At 32.9% G+C, this 14,608-nt stretch overlaps 1 protein-coding gene across 1 annotated transcript; it reads left to right on the top strand.

Moving 5' to 3' along the window:
* The first annotated feature begins 4,563 nt into the window (after positions 1 to 4,563).
* LOC124931435 (tRNA (cytosine(38)-C(5))-methyltransferase 2) lies at positions 4,564 to 8,501 on the top strand. The gene is made up of 10 exons (XM_047471894.1): positions 4,564 to 4,696; positions 4,773 to 4,883; positions 5,295 to 5,388; positions 5,448 to 5,566; positions 5,651 to 5,773; positions 7,170 to 7,437; positions 7,526 to 7,620; positions 7,825 to 7,893; positions 7,970 to 8,034; positions 8,198 to 8,501. Exons 1-10 carry the CDS (start codon positions 4,622 to 4,624, stop codon positions 8,277 to 8,279), a joined length of 1,101 nt encoding a protein of 366 aa, XP_047327850.1. The 5' UTR covers positions 4,564 to 4,621; the 3' UTR covers positions 8,280 to 8,501.
* Positions 8,502 to 14,608: the final 6,107 nt, after the last annotated feature.

Below are 14,608 nucleotides of genomic sequence, written 5' to 3'. Positions count from 1 at the left end.
TTATTAAACTATTTTTTAATTTATAAAATAAAACAAATCACATCTAATTATAATAGTAATAACATTAGTTAAATTATAATAAACTTAAAAAAAATAAACTTACTTACACTAATAATATCAGTATACAAGCTAGCATGATGCATTTACGTTACAAGAATAAATAAAAATCACATTACAAAGTTGAAATAAACAATACTCACATATTTGTGGTCGTCATCATCATCATTGTTTTCATCGTCTCCATTATCTTCTTCATCGTCAATATCTATGATCTAATCATGAGAGAGTTTCAATGGTTTGGACATCCTAGTGATCGTCTTCCTCCTCTCATTCATCGATGTTTTCATTATTCATAAAAAAATGATAACAAATTTGATAAGAAGACATTCATTTAACTTTTTTATCATCAACACCAACCTCTTTCTCTTACTCTCATTTATCGGTTAACCAACAATATCATTTCTTACATAATAGACCTCTCATATTATTAATCTTGTTACCTCACTCTTGCACTTAACCATTTCAACGGTACCAACATCTTTACCATCACTTTTGGTAAACCAACCATCTGATTATATCACCAACCTTTTTACTCTCACTTCTTCGATAAACAAACAAATTCATTCATATATTTAAATACCAATATTTTTTATTCTCCAATGAACATCTCATTACTAATCTCGTGATCTCATTTCGAGTATTTTGTATCTCAATCATCTCATATCATTATCGAGACCTTGTTCCCTCACTTTAACAAACCAACCACAAATCTAATTGATCTTTCATCTTGTGACCTCACTTTTACACTTCAGTCAACCAACTATCTCAGTCATACATATAATCATTAATAATCTTTTTCTCAATATACAACTCTCATTACTAATATTTTGACCTCCCACACTTTTACACGAATCTTATCCCTCGCTAAACCAACCACCAAAATCTCAATTGACCTTTCAATCTCGTGACCTCACACTTTAGACGTCTCTAATTCTCTCGACAAGTCAACCATCAATCTCAATCAATCTTTAATATCGTGATCTTACATTTCGGTCTATCAATATCTCATTCATATATATTTTTAGCCATTAATCACAATCGACCTCTAATATCATGATCTTACGATCCTTTGTTACAAAGCTCTTATCCCTTAGTAAACCAACTATCAATTTCAATCTTATCAGTCTCTATCCCTCCGCAAACCATCCACTAATCTCATTAAACTTTTATCTTGTGACCTCATACTTTCACATGCTTTTAATTTCTCGATAAACCAACTACCAATCACAATTGACCTCAAATCGCGTGACCTTATGATCATTTGTTATCAGCTTTTTATCCATCGACAAACCAACCACTAACTCCAATTAACATTTCATCTCGCGACCTCAATATTTTCACACTTCTTTTATCTCTCGCCAAATCAACCACTAATTCCAATGAACCTCTTCCTCTCGTGACATCACACTTTTCACGCGCCTCTTATTCCTTGGCAAACCAACCATCAATCATAATCACACTTTCACACGTCTCTCTTATCTCTTGACAAACCAACCATCGACCTGAATCGATCTCTTATCGCTCGATAAACTAACCACTAATTCCAATGTTACCAGCCTCTTATTCATCAGTAAACAATTACCAATTCCCAATTAAGGATGGAAATTTGAAACTGTCCCGCAATTACCAAACTAAATTGCCATGTTTGAGGCTTTTTTCCCCGATTTGATCGGTAGTTGAACGGGGATGTGGCGGGGATGATATTTGTGTCTCCCACCCCGAACCATCACGATTTTATCCCAATTATGCCCCGAATACTAAAAACACAATTAAATATATAAAATCACCAACATATTTATTTTTTCATTATATTTTATAAGAGTTTTAAGTTTATTTTTTATAATAATATAATTTTTTTAATATATTACAATATAATTTTTTAATATATTACAATATATATTATATAAAAAAAATCTATTTATATAATTTGATTATATAAAAAAAATATTTATTTTTTAGAATATGGTATAAACAGTTCCCCGTGGGAAATCCCCAAGACCGAATGGGGCGGGGATGGTAGTAAAACAATCCCCGAAATAAAAACGGGACGGGAATGGTAAATGATTTCCCCGCCCCGAATCATCCCATTGTCATCCCTAATTCCAATCAGCCTCTTATCTTGTACCCTCACACTTTCACACTTACATGACTTTGATCCCTCAACAAATCAATAACCAATCACAATCGATCTCTAATCTCGTGACTTTATGATCTTTTGTTACTGACATCTTTATCCCTTGGCAAACTAACCACCAATCATAATGTTATCAGCCTATTATTCCTTGGTAAACCAACCACGAATCCAAATTACACTTTCACATGCCTTTTATCTCTCGACAACCCAACCACCAATCACATTCACACTTTCACATGCCTCTTATCCCTCGGTAAACCAACCACCAATCTCAATCGACCTGTAATCTCATTGTCTCATGACCCTTTGTTACTAGCCTCTTATCTTTTGGCAAACTACATTCCAATCACACTTTCATAAGTCTTTTATCCCTCAGCAAACCAATATTACTAGCCTTTTATCCATCGATAAACCAACCATCAATCTCAATCACACTTTTACACGCCTTTTATCCCTCGGTAAATTAACCACCAATTCCAATCATATTTCCACACGTCTCATATCCCTCGGCAAACCAACCACCAATCTCAATAATATTTTCACACATCTCTTATCCCTCGGAAAACCAACCACCAAATTCTTACGTCTCTTATTCCTCGACAAACTAACCACCAACTTCATACGTCTCTTATTTCTCAGCAAACTAACCACTAATCTCAATCAACCTCTAATTTTGTAATTTCACGATTCTTTGCTACCGGTCTCTTATCCCTCGACAAACACATCCCAATCACACTTTCACACGTCTCTTATCCTTAGAAAAATCAACTACCAATCTCAATCGAAATTTAACTTTGTGACCTCACACTTTGGTCAATCAAATATTTGATTCATATTTTTTAACCACTCTCATTTGTTACTGGTCTCTTATCCCTCATATAACCACATAACTATCACACTTTTAATTCATATTTTTAACCATTCTCATTTATTACTAACATCTTATCTTTCGCCTAATAATTAAATGATTATATTTGTTTTCGTTAAATTGCAAGTTCAAGAAACACTTATACTATTTTAAATTTTATTTTTAACCGCGATCCGACCAAGTTTCCATTACTCTTATATATATATATATATTTATATATTTTTATATATTGAACTTATAGGAATGCCGTACGATCCATAAAATTTTGTATTGAATTTAAAATATAAAATTTTATTAGCTTAGTTGATTAAATGGTTGTATTTTTTTTGTTAGGTCGTAAGTTCGACACATACATGTAACATTCTTAATTTGATCTGCTTAAAGTTTATGGACGTGTCAACTAGGGTTGTAAACGAATCGAATCGAAGCGAATATTACTGTATTCGTATTCGTGAAACTATTCGAATATTCATATTCGTATTCGAAATTTTTTCGAATAATTAATGTGATTCGTATTCGATTTGAATTTGATATTCGTATTATTTGATCCGATTCGAGTATTTGATTCGATTTTTTTTAATGTGGGTTTCAAGTTTTCAATCGAAGAAATGTATATATGTACTAGGGTTTTAGAATAAATAATATTTATAAAATTAAAATTAATAAAACGGTATATATATATATAATTGAATATTTAATCAAATATTAGCGAATACCGAATCGAATATCTTGATTTTGTATTCGTATTCGTTTATTAGTCGAATCGAATCGAATATTTTTATTCGAATTCGAATCACAAAATTACGAATACGAATATCAAAATTCGAATACAAATACCGAATCGAATCAAAAGTATTTGATTCATTTATAACCCTAGTGTCAACCCACCCGCATCCATATATATTCAAATTAAGCATAATTCTCGACTCATAAATAAGGAAATTAAAATTAAACATTATATATATATATGATTTTTTAATTTATTATTTTATTTTAATACAAATGTGATTTTAAAATTGTGTTAAATTTGTAAAAAGTGTGCTAAATTGTCCTTTTGAAAATATATCAAAAAAGTCAAATGTAATTAATCAAGACAAGCTCAAGAGTTTAAAAATGCACTAAAATTAAATGTACACGAAAATAGTTGAATAAATTTAATTTATCCAATAAATAATATTTAATTTGTACTAACCAATCCTTATAGTGAATAATACTAGTTGTGTAAGGAATTAATTAAATGTAATTTGTGCTTGAGCTAAATATTGAATTTACTCATTTATTCACTCCTAATTTTGGTTTGTTGATTAATTTATTAATTTTTTTAAATCAAGCCTACTTTAAAAATCTTCTTTGGTAAATATTTTATTCAAAAATTAAAAAAATATATTAATAATTTTAATAGCATTTTTTTTAATTTTAATTAAATATAATAATATTAAACAAATAAAATAAATAATAATTTATTCTCCCAATTGTTTGTCTATCTTCTTCAAAGTTGAAACCCTAAAGATGTTAACTTTGATTATTAAAAATTAATCTTTTCTGGTTCTCCGACTGAAATGGAAGAGACTCCGTTCAAACGACCAGTTGAGCCATGGAGGGTCCTTGAATTTTACAGCGGCATTGGCGGCATGGTATTTTTCTCTGATCCTAATTCTCTATCTATCTATCTTTCTTGTATTGCTTTATGGAGTTTAAGGTTTATGGCAGAGATATTCGCTTATGAAGGCTGGTGTTAATGCGAAAATAGTTGAAGCATTTGAGATTAATGATATTGCCAACGATGTCTACCAACATAATTTCGGCCATCGCCCTTACCAGGTATCTCATTCTTCTTCTATAACTTGAGAGAACTGTACCCAAAATGTTGTTTGAAGAGCAGGTTAGTTCTGTCAATTTGAGAACTAAGAAGAAAACTATAATCTAGTAAGTTTGTTTAGTAGGTTTTCACTCAACCTAAGAAACCATTGTCTTTAATATATATATTTTGAGTGTTCTATGAAGACAATTGAAAAATAAAATTTTGATACACTGTTTAGTCACATCAATATCAATTCTATTGTTTCTTCTCCACAAACACTTGTCATGTGTAGATGTGGACTCTCAAGTTCCTTTCTGAAAGTATTCTCTTCCATTTTTGGTTACTCAAAAACTTTAAATCGTCTCAATAGCTTATATCGCTTGTTACTATTCTTTCAATTGAAGTTTTATGTTCTTAATTGGCAAGAATAGGGAAATATCCAGACTTTGAGTGTAGCTGATCTTGACAGTTACAAAGCACATGCTTGGCTTCTTTCGCCACCTTGCCAACCTTATACTCGGCAAGGTAAATATTTATTGTTATTATTGTCATAAAGATGTTGTACTTAGATTATCGGTTTTTAGGCCTTCAGAAGGGCTCAGCTGATGCTCGGGCATCCTCTTTTCTCAATATTGTGGAACTTATACCTAGACTCTTGCAACCACCTCTTATGATATTTGTGGAAAATGTTGTGGGATTTGAGGTTTGTATTTCATATTTTGAGTAACTTAAGCTACTTTTAGTTGTTGTGGATTCTTACTCATATTCTATTCAAATCTATTTGTAGACATCTGACACACATAGAAGGATGATTGGAATGTTGGAAGATACTATGTTTGTTACACAAGAATTTATCTTAAGTCCCTTGCAATTTGGTGTGCCATATTCAAGGCCGAGATATTTCTGTCTGGTATCTCTCTCTCTCTCTCTCTCGACATTGAATGTGGCCTGATTTAATAATCAATGATCATTTCACTTATTGAAGGCTTGATGTAAACAATTTTACTCACTCACAGTAGCTCAAGTAGTATAGTCTTGAATTTAAGAGGTTGAAGTCTCGAGTTTGATTCCGACTGAAAGATCTTTAATTGAAGTAGGGTCATGCCAATAGGGTGTTGTGCTAGCCTCCACTGGAAAAATAAATCACGATCTCAAAAAGAGAAAAGAAAGCAAGTGTGTTTTGGTTGTAAGCTTTAATTTTTTGGTTCCCTTGTTGGTCATAAGGATTTCTGCACAAAGCCAAGTTCTAACTTTGGAGTAATTAACCATGTTTGCAACTTGTGGTGTTTCTACATTTCTTAACGGTAGAAGTTCATTTCACTTCATATTTGCATCAAAAGCTTGTTTTGCTTCCTCAATTTATGCCATACTCGTTTTGCTTTACTAATTTTTTTTTTAAATTTAGGAAGCTAGCACGATTCCTACCGTCATAGTCCTCACTTCAACTTAGGGCGTTTTTAGTCGAAATCGAACCCGAGACCTTTGGTTTCTTAGGAGAGACTCTTGCCACTTGAGCTACCCTAATGGGTTTTTGCTTTCAGAATTTTTTTAAATGGCTCAAATTACTCCTACAGTAAATTCTTGGTTAACTCTGTTAAGTACTTAAATCATCTAATACACATTAACGGAGTTAAGAAATAAAATGATGACAAGAGTAATTTAGTCATTTTTTGAGGAAGCAAAACCAGTCTTATGCAAGCTGAAGAAGCAAAACGAGCTTATTCCCCTTTCTTTAGTGATAGGAGTCGGATTCAAGTCCACTTTCTTAAACAACATACACCTTTTATTTCTCTACATATATAGTACCTGCTAATTAAGAATAAATTGTCCTGTTCCAGTAGTGGCAATATCTTTCTGCTGTTGCCTAATAAACCCTTTAAATTCTAAAGACCTATTTGTCAATCAAACCAAATATGTCATTTGATTTCCATACTGAGCAGTTAGTGAGAGATTCTAGAAGTGAAGAATTGGCCTCCCAAAAGAGAAGGGGGTCTAGAACTCAGAAATAGACTGGTAAATGATCTGGCTTATGAAACATCTTTGGGCTATTTTAAAAAGTAAGATTTTGTTTGGGTAATGTGGATTCATTGCTCCCATTTGGAAGCACATTTATTTGCCTGTTTCTCATCTGGATCCAGATCCAAAAACATAAAGTGTTTCAAAATAGACGCATAGTGTTGTTCTCTTTCTTGTTTGGCGATGCTTCTTGTTGGGCATTATCAATTTTGTACGTTCCATTTGGCTTCCTTGGGAATTCAATAAAGGTCATTTTATCTTATATAATTTGCGCTAATTAAAAACTGCAGGCGAAAAGGAAACCCTCTTTGTTTCAGAATCCACTCTTCGACAAACAGTTACTCCGCTTTCCAGGCCCCCTCTCTGTTGTGCACGATGATCCATCAACTGGTGAATGTAATGACAAGAGCCACGATGAGTTGCTTAATGCGTGTGAGCCAATAGATAATTTTCTCGAGTACAGGTGTAATAATAGTGATAACTCTGAATCCACGAATGCGTCTTTAAGTCAGTATTTGGTTCCGTCGAATCAAATTGAGAGATGGGGAGATGCAATGGGTAACTATATATCTTTATTATGTTCTTGAATATTATGCTCTCTTTTTGTGTGGAATGAAGAATGATTTCCCACCCTAAATTAATACAGATATTGTCTATCCTGATTCTAAACGATGCTGCTGTTTTACAAAGAGTTATTTTCGATATGTTAAAGGCACCGGTTCTCTTTTGGCAACCACCAGTGTAATTATGTCCTTCTCTTCTTCACATCTTATTTTTATCTTTCGAAAAGGAATTTTGAATGATCATAAGTTTTATCTGACAAACTAGCTTAATCAGCTAATATTGCTAACAACATGTGCATCTTGGATAACATCTGATCAGGATTCAATCCCCATTCTTGCACTTCTCATCTTATACTATCATTTGGTCCTTTGGATTATCCAGGCAAAATTAAAAGATAAAAAAGAAGCTTCTTTGGAGGATAAACAGCTCAGATATTTTACCCCGAGGGAGGTATGTAAACTGAAATGAAGTTCTTCAAAATCTATATTCTCTAGATATGTTCATCATCTTAAATGGTCTTTTTCAGGTTGCAAATTTTCATTCGTTTCCAGAGGAATTCAGTTTTCCTCCGCATGTGAGCCTGCGACAAAGGTTTGTGAATCGCGTTTACAGAGAGTATCGAATATTTAAATATTTATGTTACATTATCCAATGAGATCAAATTTTGTTTGATACGATTCTTGTTGGAACTCCGAAATTTATCAATTTTGGTTTTGTAGATTCAAAAAATCTTGTTGCTCTCTCTTTCTCGCAGGTATGCAATGTTGGGGAACAGTTTGAGCGTGGCTGTGGTTTCTCCATTACTCGGTTACCTGTTTGGCGAATCATCGGAATGAGGTTTGAGCAAAAACAGAAGAACAGAACCTTATGGATGTAACCTTCCAGGCTCCCACCAATTGGTTTCTAAGTAAAAGATTGAAATGTTCACTATTCTTTGTAGGTTTGTTATTGATAATGTATCAAAGTAAAAGTTGTTTTTTTTGGGTTTGACTTATTATAGATATGGTGTATTGTTTTTGACAATCTCTTCTTAATATAAATTTTAATATTTATAACCATTGGGAAATTTTGTGACAACAAACTTGGATTTAATGAGCTTTGATGATATCTTCATGTTTAGATTCATGTTTATTGAAAATATCATATTAATGTGAGAGGTGAAATTAAAGAGTTTAAATTTGTTAATTTTTAATTTTAAGATCTTTGTCAAATTGAAATGAGAAGTTACATCTGAGAAAGGAACAGATTGGGATGGAATGTATAAAAATTTATGTGTTTATGCTTAAGTATCATTTCCTATTGCATGATATTTAAAAAAATATATTTTAATTAAGATAATTAATTTATAATATAAATAGTTTAATATATTAAATATTTATTTTAATTCATAATATCTAAAAAAAACATATGAAACCTAATGGTGTGTTGTAATCCTTGATTCTTAAAGTACACAATATACATACAACCAATTAAATAAACAATCTTGTTAAAAATTGTATTTAAAAGAAATAGTAATCTTCAATTTTATTATGAAATAATAATCTATTTAAAGAACAAGTTTGAGATATTTACTTGATTTGAAAGAGTTTAATTTATTTTTAATTATATCTAAATCATTATACAATCTTCATGTACATAATAAAAAATAAAAATAAAAGACATTTCATTACCTATGTCAAACTATTAAAGGGTGAAAGCAAACAACTTAAAACTACCCTATATACTTAGAGCTTCTTTGATCTTTTGGATATTTGAGATTTTTATTAGGTTTTTGAAAAAAAAAATCTGATAGTTTTTTAAATTGACTTGATTGTTAGAATGCCTTTTTTCTTTTAATTTAAATTTTATAAAATAAAATAAAAATATTATTATATTTTAGTTGATAAATTTAGTATTAAATGATTAAAAAAATCTTTAAAACTCTAAAAGCTTTTGGACTACCGGTTATTCGAAGATTTTTTTTGGTTATTCTAAGCGTTTGTAATAAACAGCTTAACAAATTAGAAGTTTGAGATGTTAATCGTTTCATCGTTATATCGACCTAATTTGAACCAAAAAACATGTTATCTGTCGGTTATATAAATATATCCCACGTAATAAAATCGAACATAGAGTTTCTTAAAATAACTTAATCAATCTGTCCGTCCTCTCGTAACATATTAATTAATATTAAGAAATTTCATAAATATATAAACTTGATTTTATGTTTTAGTTTAATAAAGTATATAATTGATGTTTTATATGTTTTTACTTGATTTTATTAGATAGTAATTTTAAAATTAATTGTAAACATGTCAAATATTAATTATTAAATATTCAAACAATTATCATTTATATATCAAATAAACCCAATATAGGATTTTAATTTACTTAGTATAATTGAATTTAAATTTATCAAAACCCAACCCAATTCTGGATTACATTTCTGTGTATTTTTATGCTAGAGTTGATTTAAAATAAATGGAATATTTTGTGGATTTCATTAATTAATTAATTAATTAGATAAAGCCAACATCTTTTGGAAATAGATTAAGGATAAAAATTATTATTAAGTAGATACTTTAAATAATTAAGTTAAGATTATTTATAAATTAAAGTTTAATAATTTATTATTAGAAAAAAATGAAAAAATAAAGCCTAATTTAACCATTAAAATATGATTAGAATTTAAATAAAATAATTACTTTTATTTATAAATTATGTAGTGGAGAATTGAGTATGAATTTGTATTAAAAATATCAATAAATTTATATTATATTAAGTTATATTTTAAAATAAAAATTATGTTCAAGAAATTAATCAACATTTTGTTTTGTTTAAATCCAACTTAAATTAGATGTAGCTCTAAAAAAATGTTTTCTGAATTAAATTTCAATAAATAAAATATATTTATAAATTTATTTTAAAATATTTTATTTTTTTTACCTAAGATAATTTTTCGGAATATATTTTAATTATAATTTTTTTTTCATAAAAAAAAAAACCAAACCTTGAAAAATGTTGGGAAATTTGACGAAATGACCTTGCAAGTTGGTTTATTTGACCTGGTGGAATTTTATAATTTTTTTTGCGCTCGTGGTGTTATATTTTTTTTATACGATTTTGCCCTTGTCGCGAAACGCTAAGTCACTTAGCGTTTCGCGAAGTGGATCAGAGGTTTGTATAAATACCCAAATATTTTCATTTCACTAAATTTTTTTCTCTCTCTTCCTCCAATTCTCTCCTTCACTCACGGTGGCCGGCGGCGACGGCGCCCGGCGGCGACGACATCTCCGTTTCCTCCAATATTCATACAAATCAAACCCGATCAGAGCTCTTCTAACCTAACTAATTCATTTATGTTTATCTATTGCCGATTTCTAACCCTAGATCTATTTGCATGCAGGTTTCTTATACTAGGGTTTATGTGAGTTCTCCGATTCTAACTATTTGAACGGCGTCGAGGTAGATCTTCATTCTAACTGTTATGTTCTTGTTTACATTTTCTTCATTTCAAAAACTTTTTCATATTTCCTTTATGTCCATCATTTTCTCCGTTTTGGTTGATTCTTATTTCTTATATGGTTCATATTGGTTCATTGAGCATTTCGTTAGGTTTTTATTATTTGTTATCTGTTCATATTTGCAGAAAATCTGTCTGATAAGAGCGTATCTGTTTCCGTTTCAGATCTGCTTACCGTTTCGCTACGGACTTACCGTTTCGCTACGGACTTTCCGTTTCGCTACGGACTTACCGTTTCGCAAAGTATACCTCGCGATTCGCTAAGTATCAAGATTTTTTGTTATTTATAGTTAATCATGAACTTCATTTGACAAGGTATTTACATCACTTCATGGTTATGAAGAGAACATGTGTTAACAAAACAAACTTTCTAATTTTACATTGGAAACATTTAGATTCTTCAGAAAATGCCTTTGAAGAATCTATCATTGACCTCCAGATAAGCAAAGATTGGCTGACTTTGATTTCGTTAGTCGTTAAGCTAAAGAAATAAATTTCAAACAATTTTCTCTTATCTGGAGTTCAACGATCGCTTCTTCAAAGATTTTTTCTGAAGAATCTAAATGTTTCCATGTAAAATTATAGGGTTTGTTTTGCTAACACATGTTCTTTTCAAAACCATGACTTTGTTGTTGATACCTTGTCAAACGAGATAGATTACCTATGAAACCAATAAAAAAATTTGTACTTGACGATTCGCTAAGTACTACGAGCTCCAGCTAGGAGAATGGTTTGAATTCGATTTCGTTATTACAATATAGTAGCGAAAACGTATTCAAACCATCTTCTCTTAGCTGGAGCTCGTTGACCTCTCGATTCGCTAAGTCCCTCCCGATTCGCTAAGTCCCTCCCGATTCGCTAAGTCCCTCCCGATTCGCTAAGTCCCTCCCGATTCGCTAAGTCCCTCCCGTTTCGCTAAGTCCCTCCCGATTCGCTAAGTGCCTCTCGATTCGCTAAGTGCCTCCCGACTCGCTACGGAAGTTGAAGAGACGCGCGTACTCACACGCGCTAGACCTTATATATTCAAAAAATTCAGAACATTTCATTTCAACCGCCCGACTCTCTCTCTCTAACCCATTTTCTCTTCACTGAATCTTGTCAAGCCCGATCATTTCTGCTTTCTTCTCGTTCGTCATTAAGGTTAGTTCATTATCATTTTCTGCTTTTTTGTTCATTGGTGGTTCTTGCATGTTAGTGTAATGTTGTTAATGTTCAGTATATATTTTTTTGCCAGTAGGGTTTCATCAGGGTTTCGCGAGGTACCTTCCGATTCGGTAAGTACCTTCCGATTCGGTAAGGACCTAGCGATTCGCTAAATACCTAGTTGTGGTCGATCATTTTCTGGTTTTTTGCTTATGGATTTTGGTCTTTGCATGTTAAGTTTAAGTGTTTGTTTCAGATTTTTTGTTTAGGGTTTTTGCATGTTAAGTTTATTGTTTGTTTCTGATTAGTTTCGTATTGTTTCCGATTCGGTAATGCTGTCTTATGTTCAGTTAACGGTTTCGCTCGGTACCTCTCGATTCGCTATCTGCCTCCCGATTCGCTAAGTGCCTAGCGATTCGCTAAGTGCCTCCCGATTCGCGAAGTACTTAGCGAATCGGGAGGCACTTAGCGAATCGCTAGGTTCCTCCCGATTCGCTAAGTTCTTACGTTTGTATGTGTTTGTTCTAACATTTTTGATGATGTTGTTTCCTTTTGTAGATGGCAGAAACAACTGTTACTGAGTTTCCCGGTCGGATTTCGTGGAAAAGTGCCCTCACCCTGAAGAAGATTGTGAATAAGTTCGAGGAAATGGATCTTCTGGAGAGTGTGTACAATACCCAGTTCAGATCATTATTCACAGCCCCCCTCTTGCAGTTCTCAGGAAGTATTGTACATCAAATGTTGATGAGGAGGTTAAGCTCAAACTCCAAGGAGATAACTTTCATGGTGAATGGGCAAAAGCTTGTATTTGGTATGAAGGAGTATGCGTTAGTTACCGGCCTATGTTTCGGCGTTTATCCTGAGTTGGACCAAGAAAAATTGCGCTGTTGTCCACCTCTCTCGGTTAAATACTTTAAAGGGAGCATGAGTGTGAAAATGTGCGACTTCGAGAAGGCTTTTTTCAAATGCAAAGACAAGGAAGATGCATTCAAGATGGGGCTGGTAGTACTGATTTGCCAGTACCTATTCACATTTGACCCAAAAAGAGTTATATTTCCAAAAATACTCAACATGGTGGAAGACAAGGACACTTTCCTCAAATATCCATGGGGTAAGGTCACCTTTAGAGCCACCCTCAAGGGTTTAAACAAGAACATGAAACATCTATGTACCTCATTTTTTGACAAGAAGGAGAAGGCTGAACAACCTTATGCTCCTTTTGCATATAACATCTATGGGTTCGCATTGGCACTTCAAGTGTGGACGTATGAGGTCATCGAAAGCTTTATCCCTAAATTCGCCAGAAGGAATCAGATTAATGACCCTCTACGCCCAAGGTTGTTACTCTATCATTCCAACAGGAAAAACACATCGACGGAGGTAAAGACTGCCCTAGAGACCACGGATGTGACTGAGATGGAAGAGTCCTCCATGGAGAAGAGGTTATACAGTGGTGATGTATTTGAGCAAATCGACGAGACAGCTGATGATTTTTTTGAGGGATTTACTGATGGGAAGGTAATAAAAGATGATTTTGATGAAGATGATGAAAGTGAAGATGAACAAGTTACTCCGATTCCCCCCAAACCTGCCACGAGGAAGAGAAAGGCTGATGCTACTCTTAAAGAAGCAGCCAACTTGAAGAAGAAGCTTGCTTATGAATCGATTCCGGCCCGCATTCTTACTCCCCCATCCGCGACCTCAAGTCCTCGGGCTGACACACCTTCTCCTCGGGCTGACACACCTTCTCCTCGGGCTCCAACACCTACTGTTGGATGTGATTTTAATGAGATGAAGGAGGAGCTGAAAGTAGAGTTGAAAGAGGAGATGAAAAAGATGAAAACAGAGCTCATCAAAGAGCTGAAAATCACAATCCAAGAAACTCAACAAACTCACGTTGAGTCGTTCAAGAAGATGGTTTTTAATATGTCCACACAGTTGTTAGAAAAATCCAACAAAAGGATGTCCATATTATTAACCAGATTAGATGATATGGAGGATAATATAAAGAAGAAGAAGAGTAAGAAGAAGGATTCTAAGAAGGCTGTGAAGGTTGAAGAGGAAAAGACTACTGAGGTATGGAGATATTCAATTTTGCACTTTACATTTTACTTCGCCAAGTACATATCTGATCTAACCAGTACATATTTTGCAGGTTAAGGATTCTAAGAAGGATGTCGAAGTTGAGAAGAGCAAGGTTGAACAGGAGGAGGAGAAGAAAGAGGTATTCTGCGAACTTTTCGTTTCGCAAAGTAGTTTCCGTTTCGCTAAGTTAGTAGTTTCCGTTTCGCAAAGTAGTTTCCGTTTCGCTAAGTTAGTATTTTTCGTTTCGCAAAGTAGTTTCCGTTTCGCTAAGTTAGTAGTTTCCGTTTCGCTAAGTTAGTAGTTTCCGTTTCGCAAAGTAGTTTCCGTTTCGCTAAGTTAGCATTTTTCGTTTCGCAAAGTAGTTTCCGTTTCGCAAATTATTTGTTGTCGATTCGCTAAGTGTGAATTTTGTCTATTTTGTAGGAGATGATAGCG

Source organism: Impatiens glandulifera, chromosome 3 (assembly GCF_907164915.1).
Source record: "Impatiens glandulifera chromosome 3, dImpGla2.1, whole genome shotgun sequence".
NCBI classification, from domain to species: Eukaryota; Viridiplantae; Streptophyta; class Magnoliopsida; order Ericales; family Balsaminaceae; genus Impatiens; species Impatiens glandulifera.
The sequence above is the reverse complement of the archived record's forward strand: the minus strand, read 5'-3'. Positions and strand labels throughout refer to the sequence as shown.

What these genes read in the sequence shown, in the direction of transcription:
- LOC124931435 (XM_047471894.1), top strand. Translation starts at nt 4,622, where the DNA reads ATGGAAGAGACTCCGTTCAAACGACCAGTTGAGCCATGGAGGGTCCTT. An exon ending in ACAGCGGCATTGGCGGCATG is followed by an intron (nt 4,697 to 4,772) that starts GTATTTTTCTCT and finishes GGTTTATGGCAG; the next exon opens with AGATATTCGCTTATGAAGGC. An exon ending in AAAATGTTGTGGGATTTGAG is followed by an intron (nt 5,567 to 5,650) that starts GTTTGTATTTCA and finishes ATCTATTTGTAG; the next exon opens with ACATCTGACACACATAGAAG.